This window comes from Salvelinus sp. IW2-2015, linkage group LG20, assembly GCF_002910315.2.
Source record: "Salvelinus sp. IW2-2015 linkage group LG20, ASM291031v2, whole genome shotgun sequence".
NCBI lineage: Eukaryota > Metazoa > Chordata > Actinopteri > Salmoniformes > Salmonidae > Salvelinus > Salvelinus sp. IW2-2015.
Window position 1 is genome coordinate 1,667,083 of NC_036860.1, and position 21,867 is coordinate 1,688,949.

Below are 21,867 nucleotides of genomic sequence, written 5' to 3' on the forward strand. Positions count from 1 at the left end.
CTAACATTTGCCTAATTTCAGTTTGTGACTAAACGAGCAAGTGCAGTGCAAAACAATAATTGTACCATCTAAACCACTTAAATATTTTCCATAACCAAAAATATTGTATTTTCAGCTGTTTGAAGCTGGTGTACAAAACAAAGTAAAACACTCAAAAATAAAACAATCACGGGAAGCATAAAAATAGAACACAAATACAGCTTCTTAGATTTCTTTCAATGAAAATTACAGATCTAGAACTCACCTTTCTATGTGAATTTGGTCGGGTTCCCCAAAAAGCTACATATAGCCGCTTTAATTCTTTCCTGTGGGTGGCAGCAAAATTACGCTGCGTCATCCTCATCTGGATAGGAAATTGCGCCACTGCTCAGTGAGTATGTGACCAACATAAGAAGAATATTAGACAATTTTCACGACTGCTGTGAGGCATATGGTGTGGAGTTAGATTACAGACAGTCTTGATGACGGCACCGTCTCTATAAATCGTAACACCCCATAAACAAGGCAAGTAAACACAGTGCAACAAGTTGTTTTCTTCAGGGGTGGCAGAGAAACGAAACTCATCACAAGACTTGTATGCGGTGTGTTGCAATTGCGTAGTCAAATTTCTGTTTAGATTAAAACTAACGTTCGCCATCGGTTATTTGCTAAATTGTAGAATTAATTCACATAAGATGTTGTCTGATGTATGGACAAAGCCGACTTCGATCTAATTGGTTCGGTGTCTGCGAAGATAATGAAACATTGTATAATTGTATGCATTTAAGATCATCTCCATTGTGAAATCCACCAAGACAGCAAAGCACATACATACACAGAATATAATCCTTTGTCGTCACAAATATCAAATAGTAAATTATCATTATATTGATGTGAAGCAACTAATATTACAGGTAACTTCCAAAATAAAGGAAACACTTGCGTAAAAGAGGGATACGAAGTATATTGAAAGCAGATGCTTCCACACAGGTGTGGTTCCTGAGTTAATTGAGCAATTAACATCCCATCATGCTTAGGGTCATATAAACAATCCCCAGTTGCCTATTATTTTGGCTAGAAGAAGAGAGCTCAGTGACTTTGAAAGAGGGGTCTCAAAGGAGTGCATGCTTAACTATACTTGTTGGGACCAYAAGTCCCCAKAAGAATTGTAAACAAACAAAAATTCGACCAACTGTGGACTATTTGCAGGTCACCACAAATAAAAAGTGTATTTCTAGGGGGGGGGTTGAGGTTAGGTTTGGGGTTAGGGAAAATAGGATTTTGAAGGGGAGTCAAATGTGTCCCCACAGGTGTGTGTGTGTCAGTAACCAAATCTCAACATAATTGAACACTTATGGGAGATTCTGGAACAGCGCCTGATACAGCGTTTTCCACCACCATCAACAGAACACCAAATTATGAAATTTCTCGTGGAAGAATGGTGTCACATCCCTCCAGTAGAGTTCCAGACACTTGTAGAATCTATGCCAAGGTCCCTTTAAGCTGTTCTGGTGATTGGTAGTGGCCCAACGCCCTATTAAGACACCTGATATTGGCGTTTCCATTATTTTGGCAGTTAACTATATATATATGACTGTCTCTTTAGCAGGCATGGGAGCTGGTTCCAGTCAACCCAGTGAGAATGATGAGCAGGCCATCGTACCCCAGCAGGACAGGAGGAAGACCTCTAACAGGAGACACTCTGAGGAAACACTGGKCTGCCCAACCTGCCAGGGCACGGGCCGCATCCCACGAGGTCAGGAGAGCAAATTGGTGGCAGTGATCCCCTGCTCCGATCAGAGGCTGAAACCACGACACACGTAAGACCATGTTGAGATTTATAGCAACAATTGTTTTATTTCTCACATGCATCATTTAGAAGGTCTTTTAAGTCTATGGTGTGTCGAGATGTTCAGTGTGTGTAGAAAGTATTATTGCGTTCCGTGAGTGGGCATCTGTATCTAGGTGTTTTTGTGTATACTGCATGAAAACGCTTGTGGTATGTTAAAATGGCCAATGCAATGTAGCCATTTTTRCCAAAATAATTTCTGGGTAACAATGAATTAACTTACTGTAATAGATTTCCATTAATAAGCTTTTTAGCTAACTTTCTCTAGCAATGTGGTCGTATGCCACGTTCACATGCTAGTCGGAACTCCCGACTTGCTGATTCCTTGAACGCAGCACGTGTATAACAACCTGTTAGCAAGTTCTACATTTCAGAGTTTTCTAGTTCCGACTAGCAGTTGAATGCAGCATGACTGGAGAGGAAAACTAGCTGTTATTTGCAGAGGTTTGGAGCTTTTTGTTATTGGTCTACTAACCGCATGGTGATGTCACCATGGAAATCTAAAACTCCTGCCCATGCAAACATGCTGATTAGAAGATCCTGTGTAGATTGCGTTTTCAACCAGCGAAAAAAAGCACACTTTTACAGTGTTAATTTCATCAGCTGTTGTACAATGTGATATTAAACACAGAAAAAAAACATATTGACTGCGCTGGGCCTTATATCAATACTCAACTTGTACATTTTATGTRCCCCTACAGGAAGTTGTATGTCACTGTGTCAGTGACGCTGTGCCTGCTGGTCAGCTCGCTGGTCCTCTTCTTCTTGTTTCCTCGCAGTGTCATCCTCTCACCTGTGGCTGTCAAGTCTGTCTATGTTTACTTCACCCCGACCACTGTCCAAATGAACATCACGGTGAGACATCATTGGACTTATTCATTCATATACCACACAGTCGGTTTCTATCTGGGCTATGCCATAAAAGTATTGGCCTCTTGTCTCTTCCTCTGCATCACTGGAGTGTTTTTGGAGATGAATGTAATAATCGCCTTGTCTCTCTCCCATCACAGAACATCCTGAATATTACCAATGACAACTTTTTTACAGTTCAGGCCTATAACTTGACAGTGCAGGCTCTTTTTGATAAAACGGTTGTGGGCAAGGCTGATATGAAAAATGTCACCACTGTCAAACCACTCACGGACAAAACGGTGAGCACCTCCCCTCATTACCAACTGCTATACTGCAGAGATGTTAGCTTCTGTAAGCCTCTAAATATTGTTACTTGACTCACTAACGCTCTTCCTTATTTCCCCTGACAGTTTGCCTTTGAGATTCCTGTCACGCTAGTGGAGGAGGGTCTGAAGTAAGTACAAGTATAATCTTGGTTAAATTCTGTCTGGTGCTGAATCTTCCATCGAGTCAGTAGTGAGACATAAAGCTGCTTTTGTGGCTGTTTGGTTATACAAAGTGCCATGGTAACACACTTACAATATAGTGACGCAGTCCTTTTAATTTAGTTGTGCTGTAAAGTTAAGCTTATTTTGATTGTGGCATGTTGTCATGTGAAAGTAATGTAACTCATTCGCTGTAAATGTGATKATTTATTTTGTGTGCTCTACGGACAGTTATTCTCTGCCATTTTCTTGGCTAGTTGTTTTGAATAATGTATAAAGACAAAGCAAAACTGGAAATGTGTTTTGTATTTAGAGAAAGTCTGAGGCATGACTGTCAAATGTTTGAGCAGATAAAGTATTTGTCTTACAAAAGTACATAAGCATACATAAACTAGCATAACCTGCTTAGCTGGGAGCACTGGCATGCAGAATTCATCTCCATTTCCTCCATGTGTTGCAGGCTAATTGTCACTAGAAATTCCTATTCACAAAATGAAAGGGCCTCTGGACTGAAAGAAGTCAAAAGCACTCCCACTGGGCACACCATGTCATTTCAATGTGGATACTTGGTTAAAATTTGGTTAACATGTTGATCAATGAGATTACAACCTATATTCACCCACTCAAAAAGACAGCCAAAAGTTAGATGAATTTCCAATGTGTTATCACTATGCTTTCAACCATCCTAAAGCACAACCAATGGAAAAACAATCAGATTTTTGGTTGCCGTTGTCACCCCAAATGTCTCACTGTACTTTCAACCATTTTAAAAGTTAAAATGGGAATGCAATGTCATATTTAGTTTATTTATAAAACAGATTGTTTTCACTGCACGTCTTTTAAAAGCAGAACCAAATGGCCTAGATTGCAGTTGAGATTACATTAAAATATAGTATATGGTATATTTTATGGTATATGGTGTAACTGACATTCTGCACAGATTACAGAAATTGTGATCTCCACAGACCTGTGAGGACCTATGCATGCTATTTGAACATGCAGACTTATATATGGTTACATAAGAAATGTATAGTTACTGTATCCTCAATGTGGCCTTGGATATGTTACTCATTTTAGAGTTGAATGTTACATTCGCTTGTAAGATAGCCTTAACTTTAAGCAATTTACTGTATTACAAAAGTAATATTGAATTGTTTGGTTGACAATGCAACCAAATATCAACATTTTAAAGGAGAGGTATGGGTAACTGCCAAAATAAATGAAACGCCAACCTAAAGTGTCTTAATAGGGTGATGGGCCAGWACAGCTTCAATGCACCTTGGCATAGATTCTACAAGTGTCTGAAACTCTATGGGAATGCGACACCATAATTTGGTGTGTTGTTGTTGGAAAACGCAGTCTCGGGTGTGCTCCAGAATCTCCCATAAGAGTTTTAATTGGGTTGAGAWCTGCTTACTGATACGGCCATCGCATATGGTTCACCTCGTTTTCATGCTCATCAAACCATGCAGTGACCACTCGTGCCCTGTGGATGGGGGACTTGTCATCCTACTGGGCATAGATGGCCATGGTAGTCAAAATAGTGGCCTGCCAAGCAGGTGCTTCCACCTACTTTTAACCCCTCGTTTACGCAATTGTTTCCATTATTTTGGCAGTTACCTGGATCTACTGCTGGGCTAGTTCCATCTGAGCTTAGTCCAATAGAGTACCACAGTATGAGTCCCAATACCCTAGCAGTTACACAAGGAAATGGTTCCAATCGTTTTCCAAACTGCCAAATTGAGGCAAAGGTAAGAATCTCTGGATTAACTATCTAAATGTAGTAATTAATATATTGGCTACATTTTGAAACCTGAATTCTTTTAACCCTCTTGTGCAAGTTTTAAATTGACACTACCTGTTAGCAAAGGTGTCAGCTAGAGATGACGCGCAGGAGCTTGCAGGGATTTGTAGTTTTGCATGATGTCTACTTTGATGCTAATTAGCGTTTTCGAATCTGAGTAAATAGAGGCGACTATATTGATTAAAGTCACCTTGTCCAAGAGATTTACATGGTTACAAAATGTCACGCCAGGGTAAGCCTACACGAGAAACAGCCCTTATTTTAAGTGTTTCTAAAAATTCCCAGTTTTTTRCCCCACCATTCATAGGTATTATGACACCTCAACTGTGGTGCTCTAGACTTTAACTTTTCTATTTTTAGTTAGGTTGGAGACAGCATCCAACCTAGCATTTTGTTAACTTGTCGACAAGTTAATAGGCTATTGTATTTCAAAAGTGATATTGAATTGTGTTCGGTTGGTTTCAAATTTAAATGTTTGAAGATTTTAATCTTCTGCTTGGATAGTTCCATCTGTGCCACTGACTGCCACTGAAGACTGGTTTTAATTCCAGTTGGTCTACAAATTAACAATTTTATATGTTGTATTCATGAAGCCATCTCAACCAAAAATCTAAATTAAAGAATGTGATTAAATTAAACTTTAAATGCACTTTAAATAAAGAATAGGACTAAATCAAATCAAACTTWAACTTTTTGGTTAAGATAGAGATGTGAATCCAACACAAATTATACATTTGGAATTAAAGCCAGACTAAGTATGCTCACATTTTAATTTACTCTGTTAAACCTACCTTTTGGAATGACTTCGATAGCAACAGTGAATTTATTTATTTTTAAAGTGGAGATCTTTAAACAATATGACAAATCTCATAGCTAAGCTGGGCTGGGTTAAAACCCTGGATGGGAGACTCAAGGGTAGCTGTAGATGGAGGAATTCTTCAGTAGGAGGTGCTGCCCAGCCTATTTGTTTTTTTTCCTGATAGTGGATATAAAGTTGGACTTCTGACGTTGTTTTAAACGTAAAAATTCAACATTTTATACAATGTCTCAAATGTGGTTATCATGATAACATACATAATCCTGTGGTTGAAATTTCACCCTCAAAACAACAGTTGATGACTTTTTTTCAAATCAATGTATTTTCCACAGATTCCACGTCACAATACTTTGTCAAATTACATTGAAACGGCGCTAATTCAACGAGTTTGTGCCCAGTGGGTTGTTTTTGAAATAATATCTTTCATATTGAAATCCTGAAGGTATTCATTATTTTCTCTTTATTTTTCCCAGCAATTACTGCAAGAAATCTACGATCAAGATCCACACGTTATTTGTCAATCTTCAGTGAGTATGTGCCCAGTCAGTCAGTATGGGTAAAACGCTCCCCAAATTAGCCATTTAGATTATAATGCATATATACCATAAGGAACCAGAATCATGTTGAATCTGTGTTCAGTGGGAAAAATGTAATACCATAATTCATGACTAAATGTTTTGATGATAAACCGACAACTTCACCCACCTAGTAAACCAATGGGGTCAGAGACTAACCTATTTATTTCTTATCAGTGGTTAAAATCTGAGGAAGGGCTGTATTGCTTGTTAACTTGGCCCAGTTTTTACAGTGATGGCTCAAGGGAGAGTTTATTTCATGGCTATGGTTAGGAAATGTTGATAGCTGGCTAACCTAAATCTGGTACAATTACATAAATATCATTAGATTTGATAAATAATAGATGAAAAATTGTATAATCTGTAACCATCCTGCTCCCTCAGGATGTCAATGACTGTTTACTACCTGGCCCACTTTGAGCAGCTTTCCCTGGACACGTTTGAATACATCGACTGTGGGTCTAACACCACAACACCCCACCTCATCAACCCTACACCCTGAGACCAAGGGCTCCATGAGTGGCGGGATGACTGAGGAGTAGGCCATGAGGTGAACTGTGGAGAACTGTGTGGTCAAAAGCCATTGTTTTTTCTTGAAAAATGCAAATGTCCCTCAAGTTATCGGGAAGAAAGAAACTTGAAATTAAAGCTTGAAATTAAAATTAAAGCTCTGAAATGTTCTGTCTTTTTTATGCACCTCTGTAGCACTTGCTTTATAAGTAGGGTCATTGCTGTGGTTGGAGGGTCTGCGCTGTGAAAATAACTTTTTTGCCACTATATCCTACTGAAACCTACTTTGTTTTGTCTTCAAAGAAACTGAAAGACTTGAGTGGACTACAAATTTGCACACATTTTTGAAGGAGTAATTTAGCTGTTATATATTTGCATAATTTCTTATAAAACAGATTGTTGGTGCACTTCTACAAACAAGTAAATTACTTTTGTATGTGTTTTAATTGGTTAAAGTAGGTAAAACCACTTAGTATACTTACATTTATGCATACAACTATATAGCATTGATCACATAATGACTGTGGTAGAGACCATTTAGAACTTTTCTATGGAATAACATGGGAATTACAGTTCTGTCTTTGATTTGTACACTAATGGGATTGACTACTGATCACACATTTGTATGTTGAACCATAATCTCTAATTGTATGTTAATTCTAACAGCTATAACAAGATCTGGATATTAATTCACCTATGGTTTTTATGTGTCACTGAAATGAGATTATTAGTGAGGGGGAAAATGGTTGTTAGGAATCCACATGGACTAGTAGTGTTACCACTGATTTTTTTGGAATGTGGAAGCTAACTAATTTACTCCCTTGTTCTTGCACTACAGCGTAATCATGGCAATGTTGCCTGTGCCCTGTTCAAATACTCAAATCAAATGTATTTATAAAGCCCTTCTTACATCAGCTGATGTCACAAAGTGCTGTACAGAAACCCAGCCTAAAACCCCAAACAGCAAGCAATGCAGGTGTAGAAGCACGGTGGCTAGGAAAAACTCCCTAGAAAGGCCAGAACCTAGGAAGAAACCTAGAGAGGAACCAGGCTATGAGGGGTGGCCAGTCCTCTTCTGGCTGTGTCGGGTGGGGATTATAACAGAACATGGCCAAGATGTTCATAAATGACCTACACGGTCAAATAATAAAAATCACAGTTGTCGAGGGTGCAGCAAGTCAGCACCTCAGGAGTAAATGTCAGTTGGCTTTTCATAGCCGATCATTGAGAGTATATCTACCGCTCCTGCTGTCTCTAGAGAGTTGAAAACAGCAGGTCTGGGACAGGTAGCACGTCCGGTGAACAGGTCAGGGTTCCATAGCCGCAGGCAGAACAGTTGAAGCTGGAGCAGCAGCACGGCCAGGTGGACTGGGGACAGCAAGGAGACATCATGCCAGGTAGTCCTGAGGCATGGTCCTAGGGCTCAGGTCCTCCGAGAGAGAGAAAGAGAGAATTAGAGAGAGCATTAGTTAAATTCACACAGGACACGGATAAGACAGGAGAAGTACTCAGATATAACAGACTGACCCTAGCCCCCCGACACACAAACTATGCAGCATAAATACTGGAGGCTGAGACAGGAGGGGTCAGGAGACACTGTGGCCCATCTGATGATACCCCCGGACAGGGCCAAACAGGAAGGATATAACCCCACCCACTTTGCCAAAGCACAGCCCCCACACCACTAGAGGGATATCTTCAACCACCAACTTACCATCCTGAGACAAGGCCGAGTATAGCCCACAAAGATCTCCGCCACGGCACAACCCAAGGGGAGCGCCAACCCAGACAGGAAGATCACGTCAGTGACTCAACCCACTCAAGTGACGCACCCCTCCTAGGGACGGCATGAAAGAGCACCAGTAAGCCAGTGACTCATCCACTGTAATAGGGTTAGAGGCAGAGAATCCCAGTGGAGAGAGGGAACCGGCCAGGCAGACACAGCAAGGGCGTTCGTTGCTCCAGAGCCTTTCCGTTCACCTTCACACTCCTGGGCCAGACTACACTCAATCATATGACCCACTGAAGAGATGAGTCTTCAGTAAAGACTGAAAGGTTGAGACCGAGTCTGCGTCTCTCACATGGGTAGGCAGACCATTCCATAAAATGGAGCTCTATAGGAGAAAGCCCTGCCTCCAGCTGTTTGCTTAGAAATTCTAGGGACAATTAGGAGGCCTGCGTCTTGTGACCGTAGCGTACGTGTAGGTATGTACGGCAGGACCAAATCGGAAAGATGGTAGGAGCAAGCCCATGTAATGCTTTGTAAGTTAGCAGTAAAACCTTGAAATCAGCCCTTGCCTTAACAGGAAGCCAGTGTACGGAGGCTAGCACTGGAGTAATATGATCAATTTTTTTTGGTTCTAGTCAGGATTCTAGCAGCCGTATTTAGCACTAACTGAAGTTTATTTAGTGCTTTATCCGGGTAGCRGGAAAGTAGAGCATTGCAGTAGTCTAACCTAGAAGTAACAAAAGCATGGATTAATATTTCTGCATCATTTTTGGACAGAAAATTTCTGATTTTTGCAATGTTACGTAGATGGAAAAAAGCTGTCTTTGAAACAGTCTTGATATGTTCGTCAAAAGAGAGATCAGGGTCCAGAGTAACGCCGAGGTCCTTCACAGTTTTATTTGAGACGACTTTACAACCATCAAGATTAATTGTCAGATTCAACAGAAGATCTCTTTGTTTCTTGGGACCTAGAACAAGCATCTCTGTTTTGTCAGAGTTTAAAAGTAGAAAGTTTGCAGCCATCCACTTCCTTATGTCTGAAACGCAGGCTTCTAGCGAGGGCAATTTTGGGGCTTCACCATATTTCATCGAAATGTACAGCTGTGTGTCATCCGCATAGCAGTGAAAGTTAACATTATGTTTTCGAATGACATCCCCAAGAGGTAAAATATATAGTGAAAACAATAGTGGTCCTAAAACGGAACCTTGAGGAACACCGAAATGTACAGTTGATTTGTCAGAGGACAAACCATTCACAGAGACAAACTGATATCTTTCCGACAGATAAGATCTAAACCAGGCCAGAACTTGTCCGTGTAGACCAATTTGGGTTTACTCTTAATCTTTACTTCCTCTATTAGTCTTCTTCACCAATGACTGGATATGGGTTCTTCACCACTGCTGGGAGTACTGTATGGACTGTAAAGTAGAGAAATAAAAACAGTCCTATAATCTTATGTACTGTATATCAATAATACATAGCATTATGACAGTGTATCACATGCACTCACTGAGTATCTGTTGTCAATCTTAGCACTGTACTGGAGCTTGTTTTTGGAGTGTGAACATTCATTCACGGCTGGAAGTCAAGGAGAAGATAATGGCGTGTTCGTGGATACTACGGTCAAGAGAGGAAGTCATCAAAAGTMCTCATAGAGTACTCCAAGACTTTGTACAGATATGTTGTAATCAGTGTTGTTCTGTTACTAAGAACATGTTATCCTTCCTGTCAACTGGTCCAGTTGTCTGAGACTATAGTTTCACAGTTGATAATTCACCTGCAAAATAGCACAATGCAGGTGGCCATGCCAATGAACTGTACGTGACCCATGTCAACGGGCTGGCAACCACTTATGACATTTGATTACCTTCTTTGCCTGAATTACAGTCAGAAGATGGTTGTGGTTGCTGGGTCAGAGATTTACAAATAAGTATTCAAAAGTCCCTTTTCTGAAAGGCCTAGTCATGAGACATACCATGAGCATGTCTGGCTTATAATGAATATGGTTTTGTTAGTAGTTTGTCACCCTTTTGGGCACAACAAAAATGGTGCAAATTAAACATTTAGATATTACCTGGCTGCTGAGCAGGTGCGTTAGACTCTGCCAGTGGCATTGAGCTTGGCTCTGAAGGGTCCTTTCTCARCTGCACAAACAAAAGAGGTACTTGTAAATGCTGTTTACTTGAGGCAACCTGACATACAGCAGAAACACCAAATGCACCTGAGATATTTTGCATATAACTAGGGGTGTTGAACATTACTTCACAGTTTTGTAAACAGTTGCACACAGACAGGGAGAGGTTCACCCCAAGTGACGGGTCAGTTTTCACCCTCCATTTAGACAGGTGTTAATTAATGGCCTTCAAGTTCTGAATACCTGTCAATGTTGAACATCCAAAATGTGATGGAGTTGAGATCCTATACAATGATCCCTGTTCTCAATACCAAATTACCACCAGGAACTTGCAAACTTATTTGTAAGTGATAATGGACTGTGTTGCAGCAATTAACTTTGAATAAGAACACAGTAGCACCTTGCTCTGCTGTTTCAAGAGGTGCTTGAATATGTAAGTGCCAGTAAGCAATGKTATTTAATGCCACCTTATGGTGGTAGTGAGGGATTCTGATGTTTTCCTGAATTTCAAGGCTATTCATTGGCTCTCGGTCAGTGCTGGCACACATGAAACATTCAGCCGAGGCGTAAGGTATGTCCAGAGGGACACAACCTTCAAAATGAATAATAGGAATTGAGGTTGACCCCTCACAGGGGTGTCGCATGTTCGACTTTGGTTTACACCTCCGGTGTTAATCAATTAGGGAACAAGCCTACTGACGGTAGCCTGCCTGCTGCTTGGCCCTGGACATCCTGCGGTCCACCATGGTCTGCCGGCACCGGGCTTCCCAATGCATAGCAMACATCCTACACCAGCATCTGTGGGAGAGTGGTGCTAACTATCATTAAACCACAGTGCCAGTGCTGTAACCTGATAGACAGACAAGCCCCTATATCACTGTTTCACCAATTCTGATTAATGACAGCCCAACACAATGTCTTGTCTTTGTCTAAATATAAACAGGGGCCACTGATGTTATTTCCTCTCTGTCTCCACACTGCTGCATTAGGAGTTTCAATGAATGTGTATAAAAGGCAATAGCTATCCCTGAATAGTATAAATCGAACCTAGAGTAACCACACTAACAGCCAATAATGAAAGAAAATCATGTAAGACATTAAAATGCACCTCTTGATGTACTGGATCTGCTATGTTGATTTTTTTAAATGACAAAMAATTATTGGATCTTTTACTTATAACAATCRCTGGAGAAAAATYRTGTTTTGCCCTCAGAGGCAAGGTGGACTTCAGCAGCCTAAAGCAGGTAGCTAATGATGACGTTGAGAACCTCAATTTTCCAGCTTCAAGTATTTCCCACCTGCCTCGCAAGTTACCTAGCAACTGAACGCTCCTTTGAGTTGGTGGCGTCAGAGATAAAGGTAAATAATTACTCACCCCAGTAGTTCACCCTCTGGAGATAKAATTCTCAGCTGAGGAGTCTGGAAATCTCCAACCCATTTGATCATGTTATATGTGCAATGCACGTTTGGTAACTTACCAAATGCATTGTCGTTCTGCAATAGTTTTGCACCTGTGAATCTTTCAGGTGTAAACTTCACAATATATGGATGTATTTCCCATATTAGTCGGTAGAGGACGCTACTGTCATGTTTAGTAAAAACATACCCCCTCTTGTTGATTTTACTTCGCAAGTCAGTTAAGAACAAATTCTTATTTCGAACGACAGCCTAGGAACAGTGGGTTAACTGCCTTGTTCAGAACGACAGATTTGACAAGGTAAGGGATTCGATCTAGTAATCTTTCGGTTACTGGCCCAATGCTCTAACCACTAGGCTATCGGCTCCTTTGGCTTAATACAGTCTGGAGGCATTTTTTCTTGCATTCAAATTCCAATTAATCAAAGCTTTAAATAACATAGACCTATTTGTTTTTCTAGCCTTTTTATCATACAAAGCAAACACAGCAATTGCCAATCAGAATACATAAGTAGATGCATAGACAGTCTACTTAGAAACATATATTCTACATGATATATTCAGTCCTAAACGTTAATTGGTACCCAATTGATAATTTACCAATTGTTTCTTAAGATAGCAACTGCTATATAAATGTAGCGCCAATGAATAATTGTCCATTGTATATTGAGGTTGTTCCCTTGTGATAATGACAGTAAAATGTCTGTGTTGTGTGTGTGCGAAGGTCGAGTGAATTTAAAATGAGAGAAGAAGCACAGTATAACACGCCTTTTCTCTATATTATTTGATTTGCTTCACTTGAAAGCTAATTTGTCAGTGATTTGAACATTGACTGTGTGTAATTAGTGAGTTCTGCTCCGAGGCAGACCCTTCGGCATGGAATCCTGCTCTGCAGGAAAGATAATTATTGTTGCACATGCTGACACAATTTCTCAATCTCAATTCCCCTGRGAGTTTTCATTTAACTCCCATGTGTGATATCTGCCCTCCATTTMCTGCACTGTGGGTACATCTGATAACCACTCTATTTTCAAATCTGCACACAGTTTTGCATCCTCCCCTCATGACAGGCTACAACCAGCAAGTGTTGTYCTGAGAATAGTAACTAGATTCCTCCCAGATATGCTGATATGATCTGGCTGGTTTCATAACACATGCCCTATGAATACAGGGCACTCCAACTCCAGCGGGTCATTTCCTGAAATGTTATCATGGTGCTGTTCAAGGAAAAGACTACAAAGGCATTAGCATTCAAATTGCCACAGTCGACCCATTGTCCTCTTGCTGCCCCCAACTTTGTTCAGAGCAGAAAGACCTCAAGCGGCTACCCCAACTACTTTATACACATATTTCCATGATTTTGTGCTGGCATACATTTCTCATAGGCTACTGAACATGATGTCTCATGTCAAAATATGAAATAGGTTACTGTTTAGTGGTTTACAATTATGTACTGATTAAATAAAAAGGCAAAACAGCCAAGACAGCCAACCAAGCTAAGCATACCCACATAATCAATATCCTACTTTGTTTATTCCTTTAGTTTGACAATTCCATAGCAATAGACTGATAACTGTCGATAAGAYCTCACAAGTCAGAGGTCACTGCACTTTCCATTTAAAACTCATTGCATTAGGGGGGAGACTGGGAGTGTTTTCGTTACGTCACTCGTGGGTGTTGTGTTCTTCAGTCGCACTCACCACCTTTGGTTCCATTCCTTGCCTGGAGATTCAAGTAGAGGGACTCTGGTGGTTCTAGCACAGCTTCTTTTGGAATTATTCTTCTTCAGTGTGGATTTGTGCTTATCTGTGTTGGAATTATGTTGTCTGACTCAATACAGACACGCTATAAAGGTAAGATTATGTGTAATGTTCTAACTAACGAACACCGTTTGTTTGGTTCGGTGCAACTAATAAACGTTAACGCTCAGTGTCCCGACTCGGTTGGATATTGTTTCTCGCACGGACTAGCCAGTAACTAGCCAATGTATGTTAACCTCACTGGCCACTGAAATTACGTACAACTAAATAATTGTTACCCAGCTATCTACCTAGACGGCAAACACTTAACTAAAGTGTTCTACTATTTGTTATTTTTGCCCCCGTTAATTAAGGTTAGCTAGCTAACGTTYACGTTAGCGACACCAGTGTTGCTATGCAGCCGCATATGCAACGAACCAACAGGACAGAGAAGTTTGCTGAAGTAACGTTACATACATGGGACCAGAATATTCTGTTCCTTGTTGACAAAACACATTTCAATGTGGTCAATTGATTTTTCTGCAGATAGTGCGATAAGATAGATTGACAATGCGTACTGTACACTCTTCTCGTATTGCCATATACAAAAGTACAGGATTTTAGCCAGTGTTGTTGTCAAACAGTAATGGCAATTCAACTGCAGTTCCATATAATTACATATTGGAACTTTTTTTTTTTCTGCTATGGAACGATAGGCAGGGTTGTTTTGAAAACTTGTGGCTAACTGAAATTTCATTTTTTCCCCCCCTTTGAAGCATAGTCAGTAGACTAAAAATATAAATTATTGTCATCCATGGTGCCATCTATAATACATAACTAATCTTGCCCGTTTCCTTCATTTTACAAGGTCATCAGTGAGTTTAGTCGTCTGCCTTCTGGTCTGCAACTGCTGCCTTTTGAAGTAGGTGTGAATGCTCCATCTCTCTGGAGACACCCACCACCTCCCCTACTAGACTCTGCCACCTCACTATCAGGGCCAGACAACCAGCCAAAATGGGCAACCAGCTAACAGAGATAGCCCCCAACACTCCTTTCCTCCCCAACTTCCAGTCTCTGCATGTGGTCGTCATCGGCCTGGACTCTGCAGGAAAGACCTCCCTGCTGTACAGACTAAAGCTCCGGGAYTTTGTGGAGACRATCCCRACAAAGGGCTTCAACACTGAACGGATTAAAGTAGCAGTTGGAAGCTCGCGGGCCACCACCACCTTCCAGGTGTGGGARGTGGGCGGTCAGGAGAAGCTGCGGCCCCTGTGGAAGTCATACACGCGTCGCACCGATGGCCTGGTGTTTGTTGTGGATGCTGCAGAYACTGAGCGCATGGAGGAGGCCAAGGTGGAGKTCCACCGCATCAGTCGCTCGGCAGAGAACCAGGGAGTACCAATTCTGGTGCTTGCCAACAAGCAGGACTTGGACTCTGCAGTCTCTGCTGTGGAGGTGGAGAAGGCCRTGGCCCTCCARGAGCTTAGCAACTCCACACTGCACCACACCCAGGGKTGCAGCGCGCTGAACGGCCAGGGGCTCCAACCCGGCCTGGAGAAACTATATGAAATGATCCTAAAGAGGAAGAAGCTGCTCAGACACAGTAAGAAGAAGAGATGAGCTGTGCGTCTGAGCTTCCGAAAGGCGTTTACCCGCAGAATGGACCTTGTTGGTGTTCCTTGGAATTTTATGGGAATTTTGTGCCCCGGACGACCTGCTTTTGGTTTCCCAGTGACGGTCAGTCCAGAGGACAGAGAAATGGACCTGTTATACTATACGTTGGACACAGCACGGACTACGTTCAGCCCTTTAGTGGCTCTTTTTTTTCAATAAACATTCCCATCTTTTTTATCAAGTTGTAGCGCCGACACGTTGTAGTCCAAACGTCCAGTGACGTATGGTAGTTCTAATTTAGTTTACCTTGTAGTTCACTTTGTTTCACGGAGGTGGTTCACCGTTGGAAAAGACGACGCTTTTGTAGATCAAAAGAGGGACTGTATTTCTACCCAATGTTCAGATGGCATTGGAACTGAAATGCCTGCTGGCACAAGGCCTGAGGCTGCTAGCCARGATGCAAGTTTTCACCACAGTTTTGCTTGTCATGGTAGACTTAAATGTGTGAAGTTGTTACAACCAATATGTTTTTACGTTCTGTACATATTTCTTTTTTTTTTGTAATACTTACAAATTAATAAATTATTGAAGACACTATCTGGAAGTCCCCTTCTTTCCTTCTGTTTATTTGACCATGCTGACCAAGCGTTATAGTCTGCCCTTGTTATATCAATGTTTATGGTATTCTCAACAGAACACCAAGGGTCCCTATAACTTACTTATAGGTCCTCGGTCCAGTTTTCCATTTTGCTTTTTTGACGTGTTTTTTTTTCTTCTTAAGAACCTCATTGAAAAAGAGTCCTTTTGAGTCAAACATGAGCTGTTGTCTCCTATTTCAATTACTAATCTTTCCTTTAACATCTGCCTGCTTGATCCCATCCTGGCAGAGATCGTTTAAAGAACAAACAATCTCTTGGGCTTCTCATTATAGCTTTTGCATCAATCACAAGAGGAACTGCTTACCTGTATTCTTCAATGACATTTAATTAGTGATTTGCACATCAAAAGTCTCCTAGAGGACATTCATTGGCAGTTTTCCAGTCATTTTATATATCTATGGTAGCTCCATTAATTGATCAGTTAATTTATTAGTCAGACAAATGGTATAATTAGCTCACAAAGAAAGTTGGGAATAGTTGAGGAATGTGTTTTCTTGAAGGGCATCTCACCTTCCAGTGAGAGAAAGGGCAGTGTTATAGAAGCCCAAAAACCACAGGCAATTCTAAACCTGAGACTGTTACAAGTTACTCTTCCTGCGCCACTTGGCAATAGTACAACAACGAAAATAACCTAGTTCTTGCCAGGTGCTAATATGTAACTGGTTTCTCAGATATATTGTATTTCATCAGTAGAGAAAATCTAGAGGTTTGAATAAGTGACCCATATTACTTGTGGAAATCATTGGATTTAGTAGAAGTTACTTGATTTTGTATGTGTTCACAGAATACTAAGAAACAGGATCAAGGATCTGCAGAGTTTGGCCTGTATAAATATTTGAAAGCCATATGAAAGGAAAGCTGTGGGCAGGACTGACTTCAAACGTACCACATAATTCAAATCAATAATGGAGGCTAGGAGCKTACACCAGCACACGAAAACCTTCACTTTAGTCTATTTTTGMCCATTCTATTTATCAGGTAATGGGAATAATGACCAGATTAATGCAATGTCACTGTCTTTGAATTGTCTCTCACACTTCACACATTTTTGGGGCTATGTATTGCTACCTTTTTTTAGGTTTTGTGTCCATGCTGTTATATTCCAATAGCATCACCTATGTTTTAGAGGCATTTTCACCCTTAAACTTTACCGTCCTAGTCAAAACAGTTTGCGCAAATATTATGACTTTGTTTGTTTTGTTGTTCGGCAGTTTTTTTTGTTGGGCTGTTCGAGCACACAATATTTTTATAGAGCCTAGTCGAAGTTTACGCCCCTTCGTCTGTGATTGGTCAAAAGTAAGGATTCTTCAATTAAGTGTTCGTCATTCAATGAGAGACCAGTTTTAATGCAATTTTTTTCACTTGAGAAATACTGCACCAAGCATCTTAGATGTAAAATTACGTGACGAACTCCTACTCGGCAAAAACGTAAAAAATGATTACAGATTTCTTAGATTAATTATGACTTTTGAAGTAGTGTATTTTGTCTATTTGTTGCTATGGCGTCTCAAGAGGGGCAAAGTAATATTGGCATATTTTTTCTAGTTTTTCAACCAATGGTCTTTTAAGGGCGTATGTGAGACACAGATGTTCACTTCGCCTAGCCGAGTTCTGCTAAGAGCAAACCGAACCTGGTGTGCGGACGCCTTTATTCACTCTACTTGCCTGCAGGCCGATCTGGGAAGACAAGTCATGCAGGAATGTAAGAAGGGCCCACCAATACCCAGCCATCCCCCGCCACAGTCTCACCACCAACCATACACTTCTACTGATACCAAATCCAATTACCTTGATTAGAACCTCCCTGTGTGTCTCAGCAGTTTGAGCTGGATTAGTCAGCAGTATTGACTCAAACCAGCACAGAAAACACAGTAGCCAAGTTTAATTCAATTCAACTTTTATTTGATTAGTGTGTTTTTCAGATTTCATCATCAAAGTGCTCTGCTCTCCCAAGGCACAAAACCCAAACCATGTAAAGCAGGTCTACATTAATTGAAGTTAAGGAAACATCTTTCACTAGAAGTTAGGCTTTATAGAGCTTTGACCACACCATTTGGTTTTGCCAATAACAGTCATCCAGCTTGGCTGCTAGCATTGCCGACCCTGATGTCTAAATATGCCCTGCACACTACATTTCACCCCCCTGGCCAGTGCTGTAATTTAGGGTGTTTCTGATGTGTATCTCCACATTCTATGGGAGGCTTCAGCTTTATGGGTCATTAAAGTTGGCTCACAGATAGTGCTTCCAGAATAGAACATTACCTCTCACTCCCCAAGCAGCTGTGAGCACTGACCAGGTAATAAGGCAGGGAAATTAGTCTGTGCTAAGGGAATTTTTTACCCTTGAGAAAAAGTACTTGAACTGAAGTGTGGGTCTAGTAGTTTACTTTGACATACTTCACAGGGAACCCTTTGTAAGGGTGGGTACAAGTCAAGCAGAAAGAGCAGAAGAATTTGACAGGTTCTCCCTCTGCATTGTTGCTCCCATAGTATAGTATGCTGCTAGTGCGTCAGAGCAGTGAAGGGTGTGCAGAGGCAAGCTACCAAGCTTGCGTAAAGCTCTATTATATCAAACCAACCCTGTGATCCACACCCACTCTCTAACGAATAGCTGAGCAGTGACACAGGCCTGGCAATGCGCTGTCCCCCAGGCACTACAGGAGATACCCAGTCTGACAGCCAATGAGCTGAAAGTACTACTTCATTTGTTTTTTGGGGTTGTCTGTACTTTACTCGCTACATATTCATTGCCAGACCCACTGGCTCCAGGTCATCTATAAGTCTTTGCTAGGTAAAGCTCAGCCTTATCTCAGCTCACTGGTCACCATAACACTCACCCGTAGCACGCGCTCCAGCAGGTATATCTCACTGGTTATCCCCGAAGCCAACACCTCCTTTGGCCGCCTTTCCTTCCAGTTTTCTGCTGCCAATGACTGGAACGAATTGCAAAAATCGCTGAAGTTGGAGACTTATATCTCCCTCAGTAACTTTAAGCATCAGTTATCTGAGCAGCTTACCGATCGCTGCAGCTGTACATAGCCCATCTGTAAATAGCCCATCCAACTACCTACCTCATCCCCATATTGTTTTTATTAACTTTTTTGCTCTTTTGCACACCAGTATTTCTACTTGCACATCATCATCTGCACATCTATCACTCCAGTGTTAATTTGCTAAATTGTAATTACTTCGCTACTATTGGCCTATTTATTGCCTTACCTCCTTACTCCATTTGCACACACTCTATATAGATTTTTCTATTGTGTTATTGACAGTACTTTTGTTTATCCCATGTATAACTCTGTTTTGTTGTTTTTTGTCGCACTGCTTTGCTTTATCTTGGCCAGGTCGCTGTTGTAAATGAGAACTTGTTCTCAACTGGCCTACTTGGTTAAATAAAGGTGAAAATAAATAAATAAACCTTATTATTTCTATTTTTGACAACTTTTACTTCACTACATTCCTAAAGAAAATAATGTACTTTTTACTCCATACATTTTCCCTGACACCCAAAAGTACTCGTTACATGTTGAATGCTTAGCAGGACAGGAAAATAGTCCAATTCACACACTTATCAAAAGAACACGTGGTCAACCCCAAGCTTGATGTCAACGTCAGTGATTAATAATCATGAATAATCATGAAAATCAAATACGAATCTTGTATGGCAGTGGTGTATTTGTATATGTGTTCATGTATATGCCTCATATGACATACACAATTGAGTACATGATGTGGTGCTTTTCCTACAAAGATATGACAGTATTTGAGACAAAATATATGAATTTTATGAGTCATCTACGAATATTATAAGGAATGTGTATGTGCTGAGATTGTAACAAAATAAATGCTTTCCTTAAAGTCAACATATAAAAAAATATCACAATTATTATAAGAACAATATAATACTTTTATAAACATATTCTGGTATGAGTTTCTATGGTTAAGGCTGGGCAGCACCTCTTGCTAGACAGTTGATGTATCTACAGCTATGCCTTTGGTCTCCCATCCAGGGTTCTAACCAAGCCCAGTTTAGCTATGATATTTGTCACTAAGCCAGTTTAGCTATGATATTTGTCACATTACTAATGTGCTATCATGAGAATGGTTGTTGGAGATCTCCACTTAATAACTAAATAGATTAACTGCTGCTATTAAAGTCATTCATCAATTTCCTCCTCTCCTCCTCTCTTCCTCCTCCTCCTCTTCACCATCTTCTCCTCCTCCTCCTCTTCACCCTCTCCTCCTCCTTCCACTCATCCTCGCAGCGAACTTTGCTTATTTTTTCCAATAAGTGTCACATTGCTTGCGTCAGTGACATCAGACAGTGGTATGCAACTGCTTTGAAATAAGTATGTCCCATGTATGAGACCTTAGAAGGTTTAGCTTACATGTCTCTTGTATGGTTTATATAATATAATACATGCAACATATAAGTCAGATATTACAAGAATCTTCTATGAATCTTGTAAGTATATTTGCAGCCATATGTATTGCTTACAAGTTCCAGGTAGAACATGTAAGAATCTTGTCATATTCTTCTATCTTTTCCATATGAGATATTCCCTGCTTTAGCGTGAATACAGCTGGTTGACAGATGGGCCATCAGAGTGCTCTCTTCGTGTGTTTCTGTTTCTCTCCAATGACCTGAGGTTGTGCTTGTGTGCACAAAGGGAGATTTAGCGCCACTTGCAAGTTCAGCTTCACGTGTGATCTCAAACAAAGCCACCTGTTATGTTTTTGATGTTCATCTTTTGAAGATGTGATGATGTACGATAAATGTAGCTTCTCTTATTAAACCGTAGTTCATTTTTGATGAAAGTGACAGAAGACAGCATCAGAAATCTTACATTTTATGAAAGCAAATCTAACTGAAACCATGGTGAAAGAGAAATCCCTATCTCTCATTCTGCCTGTACGAACCACACTTTGCATACATAACATCCTATCTTCCCTCTGTACCTTAATGGGTTAATAGGAAGATCCAGGGGTCTCTCTGCATTGGACATCCTAATACTGTATTTGACACTGAGGGCCAGGAGGTAAATGATGTCTTCTGTTCTGGCCCATTTATAGAGGTCAACCTGGCTCCATTACTATCTCTGACCTTAGCCAGGCTGGCGGAATACAGATAATACTTTCAATAACACCCACCACCACTGAGTAATAGATAAGTGCCAATTCCAATGAATGACTCTGTAACGATGTGACCTGAAATGGGTTACTGTGCAATCAGCTCCTGCACTGGTGTCTGGAAGGTGATCTGCCTCCTGCTATTGGGAATAATGAATGGTGAATGTGAATATTCATACATGGATTGGCCTTGGTCACATATCTGTGTGTCTTGCAGTCCTGGGTTTAGTATTTGTCATTTAAATACTTATATTCTGTATTTTTGAGTATTTTCAAATAATGTGGTCCTGAATCAACTATTCTATTTGAAGTATTTGAAAGCTTTTTTTTGAAATAGCTTTCTATAAGTTGCCTAATACTTGAAAATATTTTTAAATACTTGTTTCCAAATATGTTATTTCAAATAGCCCTAGGACCAAACAGACCTGGAGTTCAAATGCATGGGAGTTTTTAAATAATAGCATATTTGTGTTTGAAAATACATGCCAATACTTTCCAAGTGTAGTTCCAAATACATTCCAATATTCAACTATTTGTTTTTTTTACAGAAAAAATATCTGAATATTTACTT

General features: G+C 40.5%; 2 protein-coding genes across 6 annotated transcripts; both read left to right on the forward strand.

Annotated features, from left to right (window-relative positions):
• Nucleotides 1–299: 299 nt before the first annotated feature.
• LOC111980564 (transmembrane protein 106B) lies at nucleotides 300–7,042 on the forward strand. 5 transcript variants are annotated; one of them, XM_024011367.3, is made up of 7 exons: nucleotides 300–370; nucleotides 1,586–1,799; nucleotides 2,530–2,683; nucleotides 2,839–2,979; nucleotides 3,091–3,134; nucleotides 6,260–6,313; nucleotides 6,746–7,042. In XM_024011367.3, exons 2-7 carry the CDS (start codon nucleotides 1,591–1,593, stop codon nucleotides 6,861–6,863), a joined length of 720 nt encoding a protein of 239 aa, XP_023867135.1. In that variant the 5' UTR covers nucleotides 300–370; nucleotides 1,586–1,590; the 3' UTR covers nucleotides 6,864–7,042. The 5 variants fall into 5 exon arrangements, with proteins under 5 accessions (XP_023867135.1, XP_023867136.1, XP_023867134.1 ...); XM_024011368.3 differs by having other exon boundaries at nucleotides 307–370; nucleotides 1,589–1,799; XM_024011366.3 differs by having other exon boundaries at nucleotides 316–504.
• Nucleotides 7,043–13,846: 6,804 nt separating this feature from the next.
• Nucleotides 13,847–16,101, forward strand: LOC111980566 (ADP-ribosylation factor-like protein 4D). Its single transcript, XM_024011371.2, has 2 exons — nucleotides 13,847–14,004; nucleotides 14,759–16,101. Exon 2 carries the CDS (start codon nucleotides 14,905–14,907, stop codon nucleotides 15,508–15,510), a length of 606 nt encoding a protein of 201 aa, XP_023867139.1. The 5' UTR covers nucleotides 13,847–14,004; nucleotides 14,759–14,904; the 3' UTR covers nucleotides 15,511–16,101.
• The last annotated feature ends 5,766 nt before the right edge of the window (nucleotides 16,102–21,867 follow it).